Consider the following 16,359-nt stretch of genomic DNA (forward strand, 5'->3'; position numbering starts at 1 on the left):
GATTTCCCCGATCGTGGCCCTCTGGACCCATCGAAAGCCTTCACATTCATGCTTCCTACCCGTATCTCATGGAAACCCTTGTCCAACCTTTTCAGAGTGTCCAATGGACAAATATTAGGCTCCAACCTCTATCAACCAAGACCCTAGCAATGAATTTGTCTTCAAATTGCACTGTAATGTGCAATGCTCGATTGTGATTCAACCCTTCAGGAGGTAGCTCATCTTCATGCAAAATGATCTTATGACTTTCTAGGACTTCCCCTACCATATTAGCCATTTCTCCGCCAGTGATGTTATTCGGTACATAATCCTCATTTAGCACTTTTATTAAAGCATTCTTATGTGCCTCTGAATTTTGCAACAGTGACAGGATAGATATCTGAGTTGGGGTTTTGTTCAGATGATCAATAACGGAATACTCCTTTGCTTGTACTTTCCTCCACAGGTTATCTGACCCTATCTCAATGACAGGCTATCTAGTAGTGGCATCCTTGCTTAATCCTCCCAAGTGTTTAGGTGTATAGACTCTTCCAGTCTTAGTCATCCCTTATGCAACATCAGATTCTTCTACCTTGGCCTTCCCTTTTTACCGAGCCTCAGCAACATAATCCCAGGGTATCACTTTTGAGTTGAATGGAGGTGTGGTTAATACTTTCACAGTAAAAGGTGTGACCACTTCTACTTCAAATGGAGCGGGGGGTGGCCGCAGGCGGAGCCACCTCTACCTCGAATGGAACTAGTGCAGTTACCTCAACCTCGATTGGTGACTGGGTCTATACCACGATAGGGGTAAGTGTAACTGCAACTTTAAAGTTATCACCTTCTCGAATAAACCCAATCGACCCCTCGGGGTCCCATTCTTCATTCGTCTATATCACATGTACTCCACCACCTCTATGATTAGGGAGGGGGTTGTCGCGGACATTAGGTGCGACTTCCTTTGCCTGTATGACCTTGTTGTCAATTAGCATATGGATCTTATCCTTTAATGTTTGGCACTCAGCAGTGGTGTGCCCCTTCATACCGGAATGTTATGCACAATCTTGTTCGGATTGACCCATTGGGATGGGTTTTTAATGCCACAACAGGAACAAGAGTGACGTAACCCGCGGCTTTCAACCATTTATACAATTAGTCGATGGGCTCAGCAATGGCGGTGTATTGTCTGGGCGGCTTGTGGTCAAAGTTGGGTCTTGGTCTTGGATAATTTTGGCGAGCTGGTGGTGATTGGAAGTGGGATGGTTGGGAGTTATAGGTATGATAGACAAAGGCTGGTTGGGAATATCTGGGAGATGAAGGTTGATATGTAGGCGGTGATGCTTGGTATGTGGGCGGAGGTGTTTGATATGTGGGTGGAGGTGTTTGATATGTGGGTGGAGGTGTTTGATATATGGGAGGCAGTGTTTGATAGATAAGTGGAGATTTTGAGCCTTGAGCCACCATTACTGTTCCAATATCTTTCTTCTTTGATGTGCCGCCTGGCTGTAATGCCTTATTTGTGGCATGTAGTGCCTCGAAATTCGTTACCATCCCGCTCTTGATTCCTTCTTCGATTCTTTATCCAAGTGTAATGATGTTAGAGAATTTGTGATTTTCGATAACCATCAACCTTTCATAATATTGCGGATCCTGTGCTCTGACGAAGAATTTGTTCATCTGTTCTTCGTCCAAAGATAGCCTGACCTTGGCTGCTTCCGACCTCCAACGAGTAGCATACTCACAGAAAGTCTCGGTAGGTTTCTTCTTAAGATTCTGAATGTAGAAAACATCCGGTGCGTTCTCTGTATTGAACCTGAACCGGTCCATGAAATCTGATGCCATACTTACCCAATTGGACCATTTCTTGGGATCTTGGCTGATATACTAGGACAAAGCATCCCCAGTAAGACTCCTCATAAAGAGCTTCATCTGGATTTTTTCATCTTTCCCGACCCCCACAAGCTTATCACAATAGGTCCTTAGATGAGCCCTGGGATCACCTGTGCCGTCGAATATCTCGAACTTGGGAGGTTTGTACCCCTCTGGCAGTTCCACATCTGGCTGTATACATAGGTCTTCATAGTTCAACCCTTCTATTCCTCTACCGCCTTCAACACCCTGAACTCGTCTTGTTAACTTCTTGAGCTCTTCAGCCATGTTTTTGATGAGTAGGTCCTTTTTGGAGGATTTTGGTGTATAGGAGATAGGTTGGATGAAGTAAGGTACGGTTTCTATGTATATAGGGTTGCTTTGATGGGTTCCAAGAACTTGGGCGTAATGATGGCCGTTGGTGGAGTTTTGGGATCGGGAATGGGTTATGGTATGTTTTGGGGAGTGTGGTAAGTGGTGGTTGGTGGATACTAAGTTGGTTGATGGTGGTGTTGCAGTGGAGCTGGTATTGGTAATGGGTTGGGGTTCTAGGGTGGAGTTGCGTATTGATTTGGTGCGGGAGGATTTTATGGATGTTGGTCTTGTGTGTTCTGAGGAGGTGCTGGGTTCTTTGTATTTTGTTGGTTGATTTCATGAACATTTAAGGTGAGTGACAAGTTTGGCAAGTTTCGAACCTGCTCAAGTTCTCCTTGCAGTTTCAGTATCTTTTGTTCTAATCTCAAAACTAGATCATTTGGGGCTGGAGTACTACGGGCATCTGAGGTTTCTGAGTTCTCAATATTCTCCTTTCGGATACCACTTAAGTCATCCATTTTTGCTTTTCGTCTGCCTTTTGTATTGCTTGGAGGAGGAGGAGGTGGAGGGCCTCTAGATCTGGTATGATACGCTGATGAGGCCAGTATGAGTGAACCATCCTAAGGGGATGAGAATAATTAAAATAAGGAAAAACAAAAAGGTAACAAGTCAGTGAGAATTTTGAAATGTTTGCAGTATTTAAACACATATTGCGAAAATATAAATTCGTGTCTTTATTTGGGTGTCGCGTTGTGCCCGAGGCAGGCCTAGCGACAGATAGATTTGGAGAACTTTGAATGCCAATAAATGCCTCATTTCATAATATAAAAATAGACGAATCCCAAAACAACACTAAGATAATAAAAATAAGTCACTACTGACACTTGGCCTTATTATATTTTTAGGAAAGAAAATAAATCTAGCCTATTTGGTCCCAGAAGGACCTTTTTTAGGTTGATCTTCCGGACTCCATCATATAGATCCCCCAGCTCGCGCAGACCCAGCAGCAAGTAGGCTCTGGCCAGATGTCCTCCTTCAGCTCCTTCAACGTTTTGGCAATTTTTAATCCTCTTTATGACTTTACCTTCCAACTCCACTATTGCTCGCTCCAGATATTCTAGTTTCCTATTGGAAGCAACTGCCATTGTCGAGCCCCCTTTTTTCCCTCCGCGGAGAGAGGTCCGGGTTTCTACATTACGTGGGGGTAATAACTCATTTCCTTTTGGGAATTAGGTATTTGAAGAGTCGCCACCTAACAGATTATGGTGCATTAGGGCACCTAGAGCTATTAACTCTTGGATTGGTTTGAATTACAAGAAATTTAGGGTAAGGGCTCGAAATAACCTTGAGAGGAAGGTGTTAGTCATCCCTCTCGGTCCACAACTGTGGGTCCCTACCGAACTTGTACTTATGAATTAGTCTTTTAACAAGTAATTGGAACACATAATTGCAGATAAAGCATGTTGGACATTGTATGACTTCAGATAATAAGATAAAGAATTTGAACAAGTTGTGTACATAAAAAAAAGTTTTAAACAAAAGGAATTTGGGAAAGGAGGGGTCCTAGGTTGGTTATCCTGCAGGATTACCCCACGCAATGCTTGGTAAACACTCCTCAATGAGGGGCTACATGTGACATTAACGCTTAGTCATCATATCTATATCTACCCCTTACCACCCCTTAGTGGTTATTAATGGGAGTGTTGTTTAACGATCCCTATGGATGCTATTACCTGCCCCTTCATAATGGTCCAGGAGGAAATTAGGACCTCTACCTATAGGCAGTTCTAGACAAACCCCTAACGTTTAAAGGAGAAAATACTAAGGCGACAAGCAAGAATACATAGGACTCATAGCAAATAAAAGCAGGAAGGAGAAATACGAGGCTCAGTTTTACCTCCACAGATAAGACATGTAAACAGCACGACTCAAACACAAAGAAGGGCAGTATTATTAAACAGGATCCTAAGGCATGATATCTAAGTGAATATCAAAACATAGAAGATAGGCAATTTATTTTATAAACTCAGAAGCGATGGACCTATCAGTTTGCCTACTGATTTAAGCCTGTTAAACAGTACACAAAGAAGCAGTTTCCAGTTTTATAAGAAATTAGATTACCTAAGGCTTGTCTAGTCGTAGGATAGTGCACAATTGTTACCAAAACCAGTAGAAGTTCAGAAGTCGTTTTTGCCTAAGAGCATGCTGTTCTAGGGGTTACAAAGATACATGGTTATTACTAATTTGTTTAAATAGGATAATTAGTCGTGAGACTGTTTTATACCCTTTTCATCCATCAGTAGTTTAACTAGGTGTGACTGAGCGAGTATGAACGAGATCTTGAACATGGTATCTAATATGCACATATAAAGTTCAGAATGGTTTATATGAAGAATTCCTAAGCAGGATTTCTAAATGCACAACAGGTTACAACATGATTGCATAAGTAACCGTTTATTTTTTAATGTCATTTATCCTAGAAACAGGATTTCTAAGTGATAATAAATATGTCAAATGAGATGCTAAAACAGTGAACCTAGGAACGTGATATCTAATGCATGACATGCTTGGAATGTATTGGTCCTAAACATGGATTCTAATGCACATATGGGAAATGTAAACCTAAGGCATGGTTTCTACCCATTGATATTGATAACATATATGACTACCCTCCCCTTTTCACTAGCCAACCCCAATATTCATTTACAACAAATTATTACAGACCCATATTGCATGAATTACATAAGTAGAACAGAAAACAAGAAATTACACTATAGGGAGCTTGAAAATAGGCCCAAATGATTTTTCCAAGCCTCCAATAGCCTCAAATGCCAAATTCCATAGACAATATCATTGTTTAGGTGCGTCAGAGTTCCCTAAAGATCTCAAGGATCCCGGGAAGTGCTCACATCTAGACTTTATAACTAGAACTGAGTAAGTGTAGTGTGGAAGAGCCAACTCTAGTGTATCAGAGTTTAAAGGAATCTCATAGGGATCCCAAGGAAGTCACACACTCGAGGGGCAGAACTTAAGGATCTAAGAGTGGAGTGAGAGTGACTGACATAGTTTTGAAAAGGTTTTAGCAGGAAAGCAGTGTAAAAAGGGACTTAGTTGAAATAATTTTGTAACCAAGAGAGTTGTTTAGTGAAACAACTTTTGAAAACAGTTGTGTAATTAAACAAATAGCAGGTTTGTCAAACACGTTCAACAATACTCAAATAACAGTCCTTCACACATGGGAATGGGAATTGGAGACACATAGAGCACATAGTATATATGAGCATAACAGTTCTTGTGGGGGTTTAAGGGATTAGGGGATAACTATTGGTACCAACACAGTAGGAATTTCAGAAACAATCATAAAATCAGCCATGTAAAGTGACAGATCAGTTTGCATATCAAAACTAGATAACAAATAGGCAAGCATTCAAAACAGGGTAGAGTCATGTTGAGACAGACTACTTGGGGGGATGGGGGGTAGAACATGTTCTGAAAGGCCCCAAGAGGGTTAGACTAGCATGCTAGATGAAGAAGTAATGTAAACATGTCAATTACATGTTGAACAACAGAACCATAGATAGAAACAAATTAGAAACATGATAAACTGAAGCAGTAAAAGAAACATATTGGATTTGGGACTTGAATTGAAATCAGAACATACCAGTAGAGAGATGGTAAACACAAAGTGAGGAATAGGAGAACACAATAGTTAGCCTTGGCTTGCAGCCGGCTAACTCAGAATAATAGCAAGTAACCAGAGAGAAAGAGAGAGAGCAGAAAAGCTTTGAGTGTGAGAGAGTTTTGAACTAATGTGTTCGTATGTGTAATAAAGAGAAGAGAGTATATATAATAGTTTGAAATCTAGGTAAATAAGGCAAGAATTAATTGTTCAGCAATTATAGAACTACAGAATCAATTAAGAACGAAAATCAGCCAAGTACTCCCTTAATTAAGGGAATCATTTCAAATGATAAGAACAAGTAACAAATAAGGAAAGAAATCAATGTGTAACTGGAGCATAACAGACAAGGAAATAATACACACATAGTAGGCATAGAGTAAACAATTAGGGCTAGGTTCAGAAGAATTCTAATTAAGGAGATAGTCAGCTAGAATCAAATAACTATGCAGACAAGGTAAGGGAAAGTTAGTTTAGGCAAGTAAATCAATCACAATGAGTAGGAAGGTAAGAATCGAAGGTTTAAAGGAAAGTTTTCAAATCAAACCAAGAAAAAGGGAATTAAGAATCAATCAAAGAGAAAGTCGTGAAAAGAGTTAGCGTTTAGCATATAAATAAAGTAAGACATGGATAGTCAAGAATCTACATTCAACTCTAGCAAGCATGAAAGTTAAACAATACCGATTCAATGAGAAAGAGGCAAGTCTTGAATAGTCAAGATGAACACAAGCACATAGAATCAGTGTAAGTTTATGCTAAGAAACTCAATAGAAACATATCAAGGTAAGATAGTCACAAGAAATCACAGAAACTCAAAAACGAGGACCGGCCAGTCATGCTAACACACAGAACCAAACGAAAGAACCCTAAAAATTAGGGCTTTCAGCATATACGAGTTAAGATATAGTAGACTCATAGAATCAGTCAAAAATATGTAAGAAATAGAAGTTTAAACACAAAGAATCAGTTAGACATGGTTTTAAAAAGAAGTTCCGAAAACCCTGATTTTAGAAGAAGATAAAAAACACTTCAAATCACATGATTCTCGTAAAGAACCTCAAGGATAGTGTAAAATATTCAAGAAACAAACTCAAATCGTCCTAGATCTGTATAGATCTAGGAGGTGTAGAAAACAAATTAGGGTTTCGAAAGAAACTCATATATAGATGAAGAAACATGTCTAGAATTCCAAGGATCGTAGCAAATATAGAATGATTTTGCTTGGAATCGCACTGAAATAGCCAGGAACATGCAAGACATGAACCCTAGATGCAAGTCGGCGTGGCCCTGGACCCTTGAGGACCTTAGAGAAGGCGAGAATGGCATAAGAGAAGCCATTAGAGGCGTAAGGGACGATGAGAGGTCAATGAAGAAGGCCTAAGATGGGAAATCGACATTGGAAGATTAGGGTTAGGTTGAGAGAGTGTTTTGAGAGCAGAGAGGAACTTAGGGCGGCGGGGTGAGTTGAAATGATTAGGGTTGAGGGGTCGTTTAGAATTAAAAAAGGCAAGTTTTAAAGAGGGCCGTTAATCTTTTAGATTAACGGCCATGATCTGATGGGGTCTTAGATCGGGTAGGTGTATTTAGGGCCTGGGTCGAGTAATTTAATCAGGAATTGGGTTGAATTTAGGCTAAAATTGAAATACAATTTGGCTAAGTTTTAAATAGCTAATTTAACCCTATATAGTTTATAATAAATAATAAATAATTTCTAAAAAATAATTTCATGTATTAAAATGATTTAAAATAGCTATTTAACATTTTAAAAATATAGAAGATCATTTTATGCATATAAATGTAATTATGCATTAATAGGGCTAGTGTTGCAAATATATGCATATTAGCTTAAAAAATGCAAATGCAATTATAAAAAAATGCACTAAAATATTTTAACAATATTTTGGCATAAATATAGAATTTATATGGCTAAATCGCCACAAAAATAATTTGAAGGATAATTATTGGAGATTTTATGAGTAAAAAGGGAGGGAATAAATCAATTTGAAGACTTTAAAATTATAAAATGCTTATGCATGCTTATATATGCATATACGCTATTTTGATAGTATTTATATATATTAAAAATATATAGGGAAAAATTAGGTATCAACAGCTGCCCCTCTTTACCCGGGAAGGTTGAAAGAGTTTTCGGGTAAAGAAATGGTGACCAATTTTGACCGGGCAGGATGTTTTGAAAGACAGAGGTCGGACTCTAGTTTTTGAGTTGCCTACATATCCCTGGTTTTACAGGAATCGGACCATGTGTAGTTCTGGATCCATCAGCGGAAATACGCGATGCGGAAGCGACTATGGTGAGCGGTTTAGGTTCGGGATAGTTGAAGGAACTGGAGCAAAATCACTACTGCTAGGATAGCGGTTGCTTACTGGTTACCTGCAGATAAAAGATGTTATAAACATGCATTTGCGAAAACTTAAACATGGTGCAGATTCTCTTCGGACCCTGAAAGTTGCCTTTGGACGGTTAAAGATGACGTCCTTAGACCATGACGTCCTGGGCCATGAATTGTTTGATGATAGATTCGCATGCCATGAAATGATGTTCTCGGGCCATGAAGATGGTCCCTCCGAACCATGACGCCTTTGCATAATGATATGCAAATTTGAGGGATCCTCAGGCCATGGCATGGTGTCTTACGGCTATGAGGATGATGCCTTTAGACTATGACGCCTTCGGATAGATTGGCGATATTTCAGCCCATGATATGAAGTAATTATGTTAACAAAACAAGACTTAGTCTTGTAAAATGGAGGGCAAAGCTTAGCCCGATCGAAAAGAAAATGGATAGTGCTAGAAATAAAGAAAAATTTGTGCTAAAGGGGATATTGCTTAGTCCCATGTGAATGCAGAGGCAGGGATTAGCCTCATACAGATATGAAGGCAGGGATTAGCCTCATGCAAATAGGGAGGCAAGGGATTGGCCCCATGCAAATATGGAGGCAAGGATTAACCATATGAAAATATGGAGGCAAGGATTAGACTCATGTAGGTATGAAGGTAATGATTAGCCTCATGAAAGTATGGAGGCAATGATTAGTCTCATGCAGGTATGGAGGCAAGAATTAGCCTTATGCAAATAGGGGCAAGGATTAGCCTCATGCAGGTATGGAGGCAAGGATTAGCCTTATGCAAACAGGGAGGCAAGGATTAAGGGAGGCAAGAATTAGCCTCATGCAAACATGGAGGCAGGGATTAGCCTTATGCAGGTATGGAGGCAGGGATTAGCCTCATGCAAGTAGGGAGGCAAGGATTAGCCTCATGCAAATATGGAGGCATGATTAGCCTCATGCAAATATGGAGGCAAGGATTAACCTCATGCAGGTATTGAGGCAAGGATTAGCCTCATGCAGGTATGGAGGCAGGGATTAGCCTCATGCAAATGTGGAGGCAGGGATTAGCCTTATGCAAATATGGGGGACAGGGATTAGTCCCATGCAAAGAGAGAGTAGCAAATAAGAGTAGTGTATTTCTTAGCTGGACATATATTCAGTGTCTGATGGCCGGATGGATGGTGAATGTGCTTTGTGTATATATGTTTTCTAGTTCTATTGTTACATCAAATGTGCCTACATTCAAAGAAAAATTGTAAGTTTTGTGGGGGAGGTTGGTTCGTGCTTCGTCTGCTGGCCTTCGCTTTGCTCTGTTCCAAAAGCCTTTTCGAGTTCCCCTGGGTAACACTTGACTGTTACGGAAATAGAGTTTTCGAAAAGTATGCAATTTGATAAAAATAGAGTTATTTCAGAAATACATTGATACATTTAGATGACTAGTGACTGTAACACATCTCAAAGGCATTGCGGCTCTCTTATATTGGAATTTTGAGGGTCTTCCTCAAAATTACGCACCAGTTTGGTGGATGATCTTTTGATTTTTTTGCAGATAATAGACCTTGCTAAATCTTCTTCGGAATTTTGAGAATACTTCTCTAAATTCTGCCCCAGTTTCTTAACTGATTACTGACTTTCTGGCATGCGATGGCGTTGGCTAGACTTGTTCTGGAATTTTGAGGGTCCTCCTCAAAATTTCGCCCTAGTTTCTGAGCTTAGGGGAAAATGGAAATTTTATTATGATATGACCGAACCCATAAGGCTGCCTACGTATCCCTTCTTAAATTGGAATCAGGTTAAGCGTAGTTCAATTATATTAGAAGAGAAATGTAAAATAATCTAGGCATAGTATCTCTTGATAGCGTCTTAATTGATTGGGTTTGGCCAGACGTCTCCGTCCATTTTTGCAAGTATGTTAATACCCTGTGAACTATGTACGGACCTTGCTAGTTGGGGGAAAATTTCCCTTTAGCTTCATCTTGATGTGGGAAGATCTTCTTCAGCACCAACTGACCTGGTGCAAATTGCCTTGGTTTGACTCTTTTATTGAAAGCTTTGGACTTTCTATTCTGATAAAGTTGGCCGTGACACACTGCATTCATCCTCTTTCCATCGATAAGGGCCAATTTTTCATAGAAACTCCTTATCCATTCTACATCACTGAGTTCAGCTTCCTATATGACTCTCAAAGAAGGAATCTCCACCTCGGCTAGGATGACAACCTCGGTACCATAAACCAGCATGTAGGGAGTTGCCCCAGTTGATGTGCGAACCGTGATGCGGTATCCTAATAAAGCAAAAGGTAACTTCTCATGCCATTGTTTGTGGTTCTCTACCATTTTTCTTAGTATCTTCTTGATGTTTTTGTTGGCGGCTTCTACGGCTCCATTCATCTGAGGTCTATTTTCTATGGAATTCTTGTGCTTGATTTTGAAAGTTTCACACATAGCTATCATCAGATCATTGTTGAGATTGGTGGCATTATCAGTAATAATGTATTCGGGAACACCGAATCGACAAACAATTTGATCTTTGACAAAATCTGCAATGACTTTATGGTTACAGCTTTGTAGGATGCAACCTCTACCCATTTCGTGAAGTAATCAATGGCTACCAGAATAAACCTGTGTCCATTTGAAGTAGTGGGCTCAATCGGACCAATAACATCCATTCCCTAGGCGGCGAATGGCCAAGGTGAGCTTGTTGCGTTGAGCTCATTTGGTGGCACTTTTATCATATTGGCATGCACTTGACATTGAAAGCATTTGTAGACATACTAGATGCAATCCGTCTCCTTGGTCATCCAAAAGTAACCGGCCCTGAGTATATTCTTAGCCTAGACCAAACCATTCACAGGTGGGCCACAGGTCCCGGCATGTACATCCTCAAGTATCTTAGAAGCTTCCTTTGCGTTGACACATCTTATTAAACCCAAATCAGGAGTTCTCCTGTACAAGTTTCCTCCGCTATGGAAGAAGTGATTGGACAATCTCCGAAGTGTGCGTTTTTGAGTGTGATTTGCATGCTCCAGATATTCTACCTTTGAAAAATAATCCTTGATGTCATGGTACAAAGGCTTTCCATCTGTTTCTTCTTCAACATGAGTACAATATGCTAGCTGATTATGGATCCTTACTAGAATGGGATCAATATAATCCTTCTCTGGATATTGTATCATAGATGACAAGGTGGCCAATGCATCAGTAAACTCATTTTGAATTCTGGGCACATGTCGAAATTCTATCTTTGTGAACCTTTTCTCAATTCTTGCACATGGTGTAGATATGGAAATATCTTGGAATTCTGGGTGGCCCACTCTCCTTGTACTTGGTGCACAAGCAAATCTGAATCACTGATCACTAGCAGCTTCTAGATGTTCATGTCGATTTCCATGTTGAGCCCTAGTATGCAGGCTTCATACTCCGCCATGTTGTTGGTGCCGGAAAATCTGAGTTTAGCAGATATCGGATAATGTTGACCCATTTCTGATACAAAGATTGCTCCAATACCTGCTCCTTTGAAATTTGCAGCTCCATCAAAGAACATCCTCCAACCATCGTATGCTTCGGTAATGTCTTCTCCTACGAGTGATACTTCTTTATCAGGAAAATACATTTTCAAGGGTTCGTATTCTCCTCCCACCGGATTTTCAGCAAGGTGATCTGCCAATGCTTGTCCCTTGACCGTCTTTTAAGTTACGTAGACGATGTCGAACTCACTCAACAGTATCTACCATTTGGCCAACTTTCCTGTCGGCATGGGTTTCTGGAATATGTACTTCAAAGGGTCCATCCTGGATATGATGTATGTAGTGTAGGCACAGAAGTAATACCTCAATTTCTGAGCTGTCCAGGTCAAAGCACAGCAAGTGTGTTCAAGCAGAGAGTACCGTCTTCATAAGGTGTGAACTTCTTACTCAAGTAATATATGGCTTGGTCCTTCCTTCCTTTCTCATCATGTTGTCCCAAAACACATCCGAAGGCTCCATTTAATACAGATAGATAGAGTAGCAAAGGTTATCCTGGTTCTGGTGGGACCAGAACTGGTGGTGTGGACAGTTACTCCTTGATCTTGTCAAAAGCTTTCTAACAATCCTCTGTCCATCTTGTTTCAGCATCTTTCCTTAGCATCTTGAAGATGGTTCGCATATGACTGTGGACTATGCTATGAATCGACTGATGTAGTTGAAACGTCGAAGGAAGCTCATTACGTCCTTTTTGCGCTTAGGTGGTGGTAACTCCTGAATAGCCTTGACTTTGGATGGATCCAACTCGATCCCTTGGCAACTGACAATGAATCCTAGTAGCTTTCCTGCGGGAACCCCGAATGCACACTTTGTGGGGTTCAACTTTAGATTGTACCTTCTTAACCTATCAAAGAACTTTCTCAGGTCCGCTATGTAATTTGCGGCCTTCTTGGATTTGATAATGACGTTGTCCACATACACCTCTATTTCCTTGTGTATCATATCATAGAAGATGGTTGTCATGGCTCTCATGTAAGTGGCCCCAACATTTTTTAGACCGAACAACAGCATCTTGTAACAGTATACACCCCAAGGTGTAATAAAAGCTGTATTCTCCACATCTTCTTCATCCATCCAGATCTGGTGATAGCTTGTGAAGCAATCTACAAAGTATTGGAGTTCATGCTTGGCGCAATTGGCGATCAGGATGTGTATATTTGGCAGTGGGAAGTCGTCCTTGGGACTCGCTATGTTTAAATCCCGATAGTCAACACATACTCTGACCTTCCCATCCTTCTTCAGAACTGGAACAATGTTAGCTAACCGGTTTGGTACTCAACCACCCTGAGAACTTTGGCTTTGATCTACATAGTAACTTCCTCCTTGATTTTCAGGCTCATGTCTGGTTTGAACTTTCTGAGTTTCTATTTTACTGGCGGACACATGGGATTGGTAGGCAGCTTATGAGCCACTATAGATGTGTTCAAACCGGTCATGTCATCATATGACCATGCAAAAATATCTGCATACTCTTTTAGGAACCAAATGTACTCTTCCTTCTCTGTCGGTGACAAGTAGATGCTGATGCGGGTCTTATTTATGGTCTCGGCATCTACCAAATTTACTGCCTCGGTCTCGTCCAGATTGGACTTAGGCTTATTCTCAAAATTTTCAATCTCCCTGACAATTTCCTTGGGTATCTCATCTTCTTCATCTGACTCACTATTCTCATGTTGCGTTGCCTCATTACATATCACAGTCACTGGTTCATCAGGAAAAGTAATAATAATGTTGTAGAAAGGAAAAGTGTAAAGATAGTACTGAATAATAAAGAGCAAATGCATTTGGTTAAAACTGAAAAAATCGTCCAGACAAAGTACGGCTCGATGAATCGAGAATTTATTTTGAAACAAGTAAATCTTAAAACAAATTTAAGGGAAATCTTAAATGCCTAGAAATGCTATAGAAGTAAAAATCTGCCGAGCTACCCAGGGACTCGGCGGGCTCGGGATGGTGTGGCAGTCCAATTCTTGAGAACAACTCTCTTCTTTATGGTCTGAATAGTGAGGCCTTCTTCTTCCTCCTCCTCCTCAATTATGGCACTGTAGTCCATGTCTTCATCCTGCAAGAACAAATTCTTCAACCCAGTGAGTGCTTCCTCTTATGCAGTCCCCCATATCGTATCAACTTAGTGAAAAGCTTGTTCTAGGCATGGCACTGGTTGCTCGAGAGGGTAATATGGTCCGCGCCACGGAGGCAACCAATCATTGTATTCTTGCCATTTTACTTGTATCCGAGCCCAAAGGTGGTACCATTATTTTTTCGCTGTATAGGTTTAGTGATACCCTGAAGGTTCTTCCCCAACCCTTTGGAGTCTTTATATCCAGACTATACCAATATGCTTTCTATTTTACTACTCCACCATTTATCCTTCTCGATGGCATTGACCCGTTCAGTATGATGATAGGATTTCCCTCCTAGCCTTCTTCTATGTCCAATGGTCGGGATGGTTTTACTAGTGTAAATGGGGTTACTTCCATCTCCGTGAATGATTACCTCCTGACGGTTCCATTCAAACTTCACGGCTTGATGTAGTGTGGAAGGCACGGCTCCAGTGGCATGGATCTATGGCCGTCCCAACAGAAGGTTATATGAGGCTGGTATGTCGAGTACCTAAAATTCAACGTCGAACCAAGTGGGCGCCATCTACAACCAAAGGTTGATTTCCCCGATTGTGGCCCTCTAGGACGCATCGAAAGCTTTCACATTCATGCTTCCTACCCGTATTTTATGGAAAGCTTTGTCAAACCTTTTCAGAGTGTCCAATGGACAAATATTTAGGCTTGAACCTCCATCAACCAAGACCCTAGCAATGAACTTGTCTTCAAATTGCACCGTAATATGCAATGCTCAATTGTGATTCAGCCCCTCCGGTGGTAGCTCATCCTCATGGAAGATGATCTTATGACTTTCTAGTACTTGCCCAGCCATGTTGGCCATTTCTCCACCGGTGATGTTATTGTGTACATAAGCCTCGCTCAACACTTTCATCAAAGCGTTCTTATGTGCCTCTGAATTCTGCAATAGTGACAGGATATATATCTGAGCAGAGACTTTGTTCAGATGGTCAACAACAGAATACTTCTTTGCATGTACTTTCCTCCATAGGTATCTGGCCCGGTCTCAACGATAGGCTGCCTAGTAGTGGCATCCTTACTTGATCCTCCCAAATGTTCCGGTGTATAGACTCTTCCAGTTCTAGTTATTCCTTGTGCAGCGTCAAATTCCTCTACCTTGGCCTTCCCTTTTCACCGAGCCTCGACAACATAATCCCAAGGTATTGCTTTTGAGTTGAATGGAGGTGTGGTTGCTACTGTCATAGTGAAAGGTGTGACCACTTCTACTTCAAATGGAGTGGGGATGGCTGCAGGCGGAGCCATCTCTACCTCGAATGGAATTGATGGAGTTACCTCAACCTCGATTGGTGCCTGAGTCTGTACCACAATAGGAGTAAGTGTGACTGCAACTTTAAAGTCATCGCCTTCTCGAATAATCCCAATCAACCCCTCAGGGTCCCATTCTTCATTCGTCTCTATCACATGTACACCATCACCTCTGTGATTAGGGAGGGGATTATTGCGAACATTAGGTGTGGCTTCCTTCACCTGTATGACCTTGTTGTCAATTAGCATTTGGATCTTATCTTTCAATGTTTGGCACTCAGTAGTGGTTTACCCCTTCATACCGGAATGGTACGCACAAGTTTTGTTCAGATTGACCCATTGGGATGGATTTGCTAATGCCACAGTGGGAATATGAGTGATGTAGCCCGCGACTTTCAACCTTTCCTACAACTAGTCGATGGGCTCAGCAATGGAGATGTATTGTCTAGGTGGCTTGCGGTCGAAGTTGGGTCTTGGATAATTTTGGCGAGATGGTGGTGATTGGAAGTGGGATGGTTGGGAGTTATAGGTATGATAGACAGTGGCTGGTTGGGAATATCTGGGAGATAAAGGTTGATATGTAAGCGTTGATGCTTGGTATGTGGGTGGAGGTATTTGATATGTGGGTGGAGGTGTTTGATATGTAAGTGGAGATTTCGGTCCTTGGGCCACTATTACTGCCCCAACATCTCTCTTCTTTGATATGCCGCCTGATTGTAATGCTTTATTTGTGGCCTGTAGTGCCTCAAAATTCGTTACCATCCCGCTCTTGATTCTTTCCTCGATCCTTTCTCCAAGTTTGATGATATCAGAGAATTTGTGATTTTCGATAACCATCAACCTTTCATAATATTGCGGATCCTGTGCTAGGACGAAGAATTTATTGATCTGTTCTTCGTCAAAAGATGGCCTAACCTTGGCCGCTTCTGACTTCCAATGAGTAGCATATTCATGGAAAGTCTCAGTAGGTTTCTTCTTAAGATTCTAAATGTAGAAACCATCCAGTGCGTTCTCTGTGTTGAACCTGAACCAGTCTATGAAATCTCACGCCATATTTAACCAGTTGGACGATTTCTTGGAATCTTGGCTGATATACCAAGACAAAGCATCCCAGTAAGACTCCTTATAAAGAGCTTCATCCAAATCTTTCCATCTTTTCGGACCCCGACAAACTTGTCACAATAGGTCCTTAGATGAGCCCTGGGATCACCTGTGCCGTCGAACATCTCGAACTTGGGAGGTTTGTATCCCTCAGGCAGTTC

At 41.1% G+C, this 16,359-nt stretch overlaps 1 protein-coding gene across 1 annotated transcript; it reads right to left on the reverse strand.

Annotated features, from left to right (window-relative positions):
- Window positions 1-11,024: 11,024 nt before the first annotated feature.
- LOC138889758 (uncharacterized) lies at window positions 11,025-11,366 on the reverse strand. Its single transcript, XM_070173094.1, has one exon. It carries the CDS (start codon window positions 11,364-11,366, stop codon window positions 11,025-11,027), a length of 342 nt encoding a protein of 113 aa, XP_070029195.1.
- Between the last annotated feature and the right edge of the window lie 4,993 nt (window positions 11,367-16,359).

Source organism: Nicotiana sylvestris, chromosome 4 (assembly GCF_000393655.2).
Source record: "Nicotiana sylvestris chromosome 4, ASM39365v2, whole genome shotgun sequence".
NCBI classification, from domain to species: domain Eukaryota; kingdom Viridiplantae; phylum Streptophyta; class Magnoliopsida; order Solanales; family Solanaceae; genus Nicotiana; species Nicotiana sylvestris.

Excerpts from the sequence above, each read along its gene's own strand:
- LOC138889758 (XM_070173094.1), bottom strand. The coding sequence starts at position 11,366 with ATGATACAATATCCAGAGAAGGATTATATTGATCCCATTCTAGTAAGG.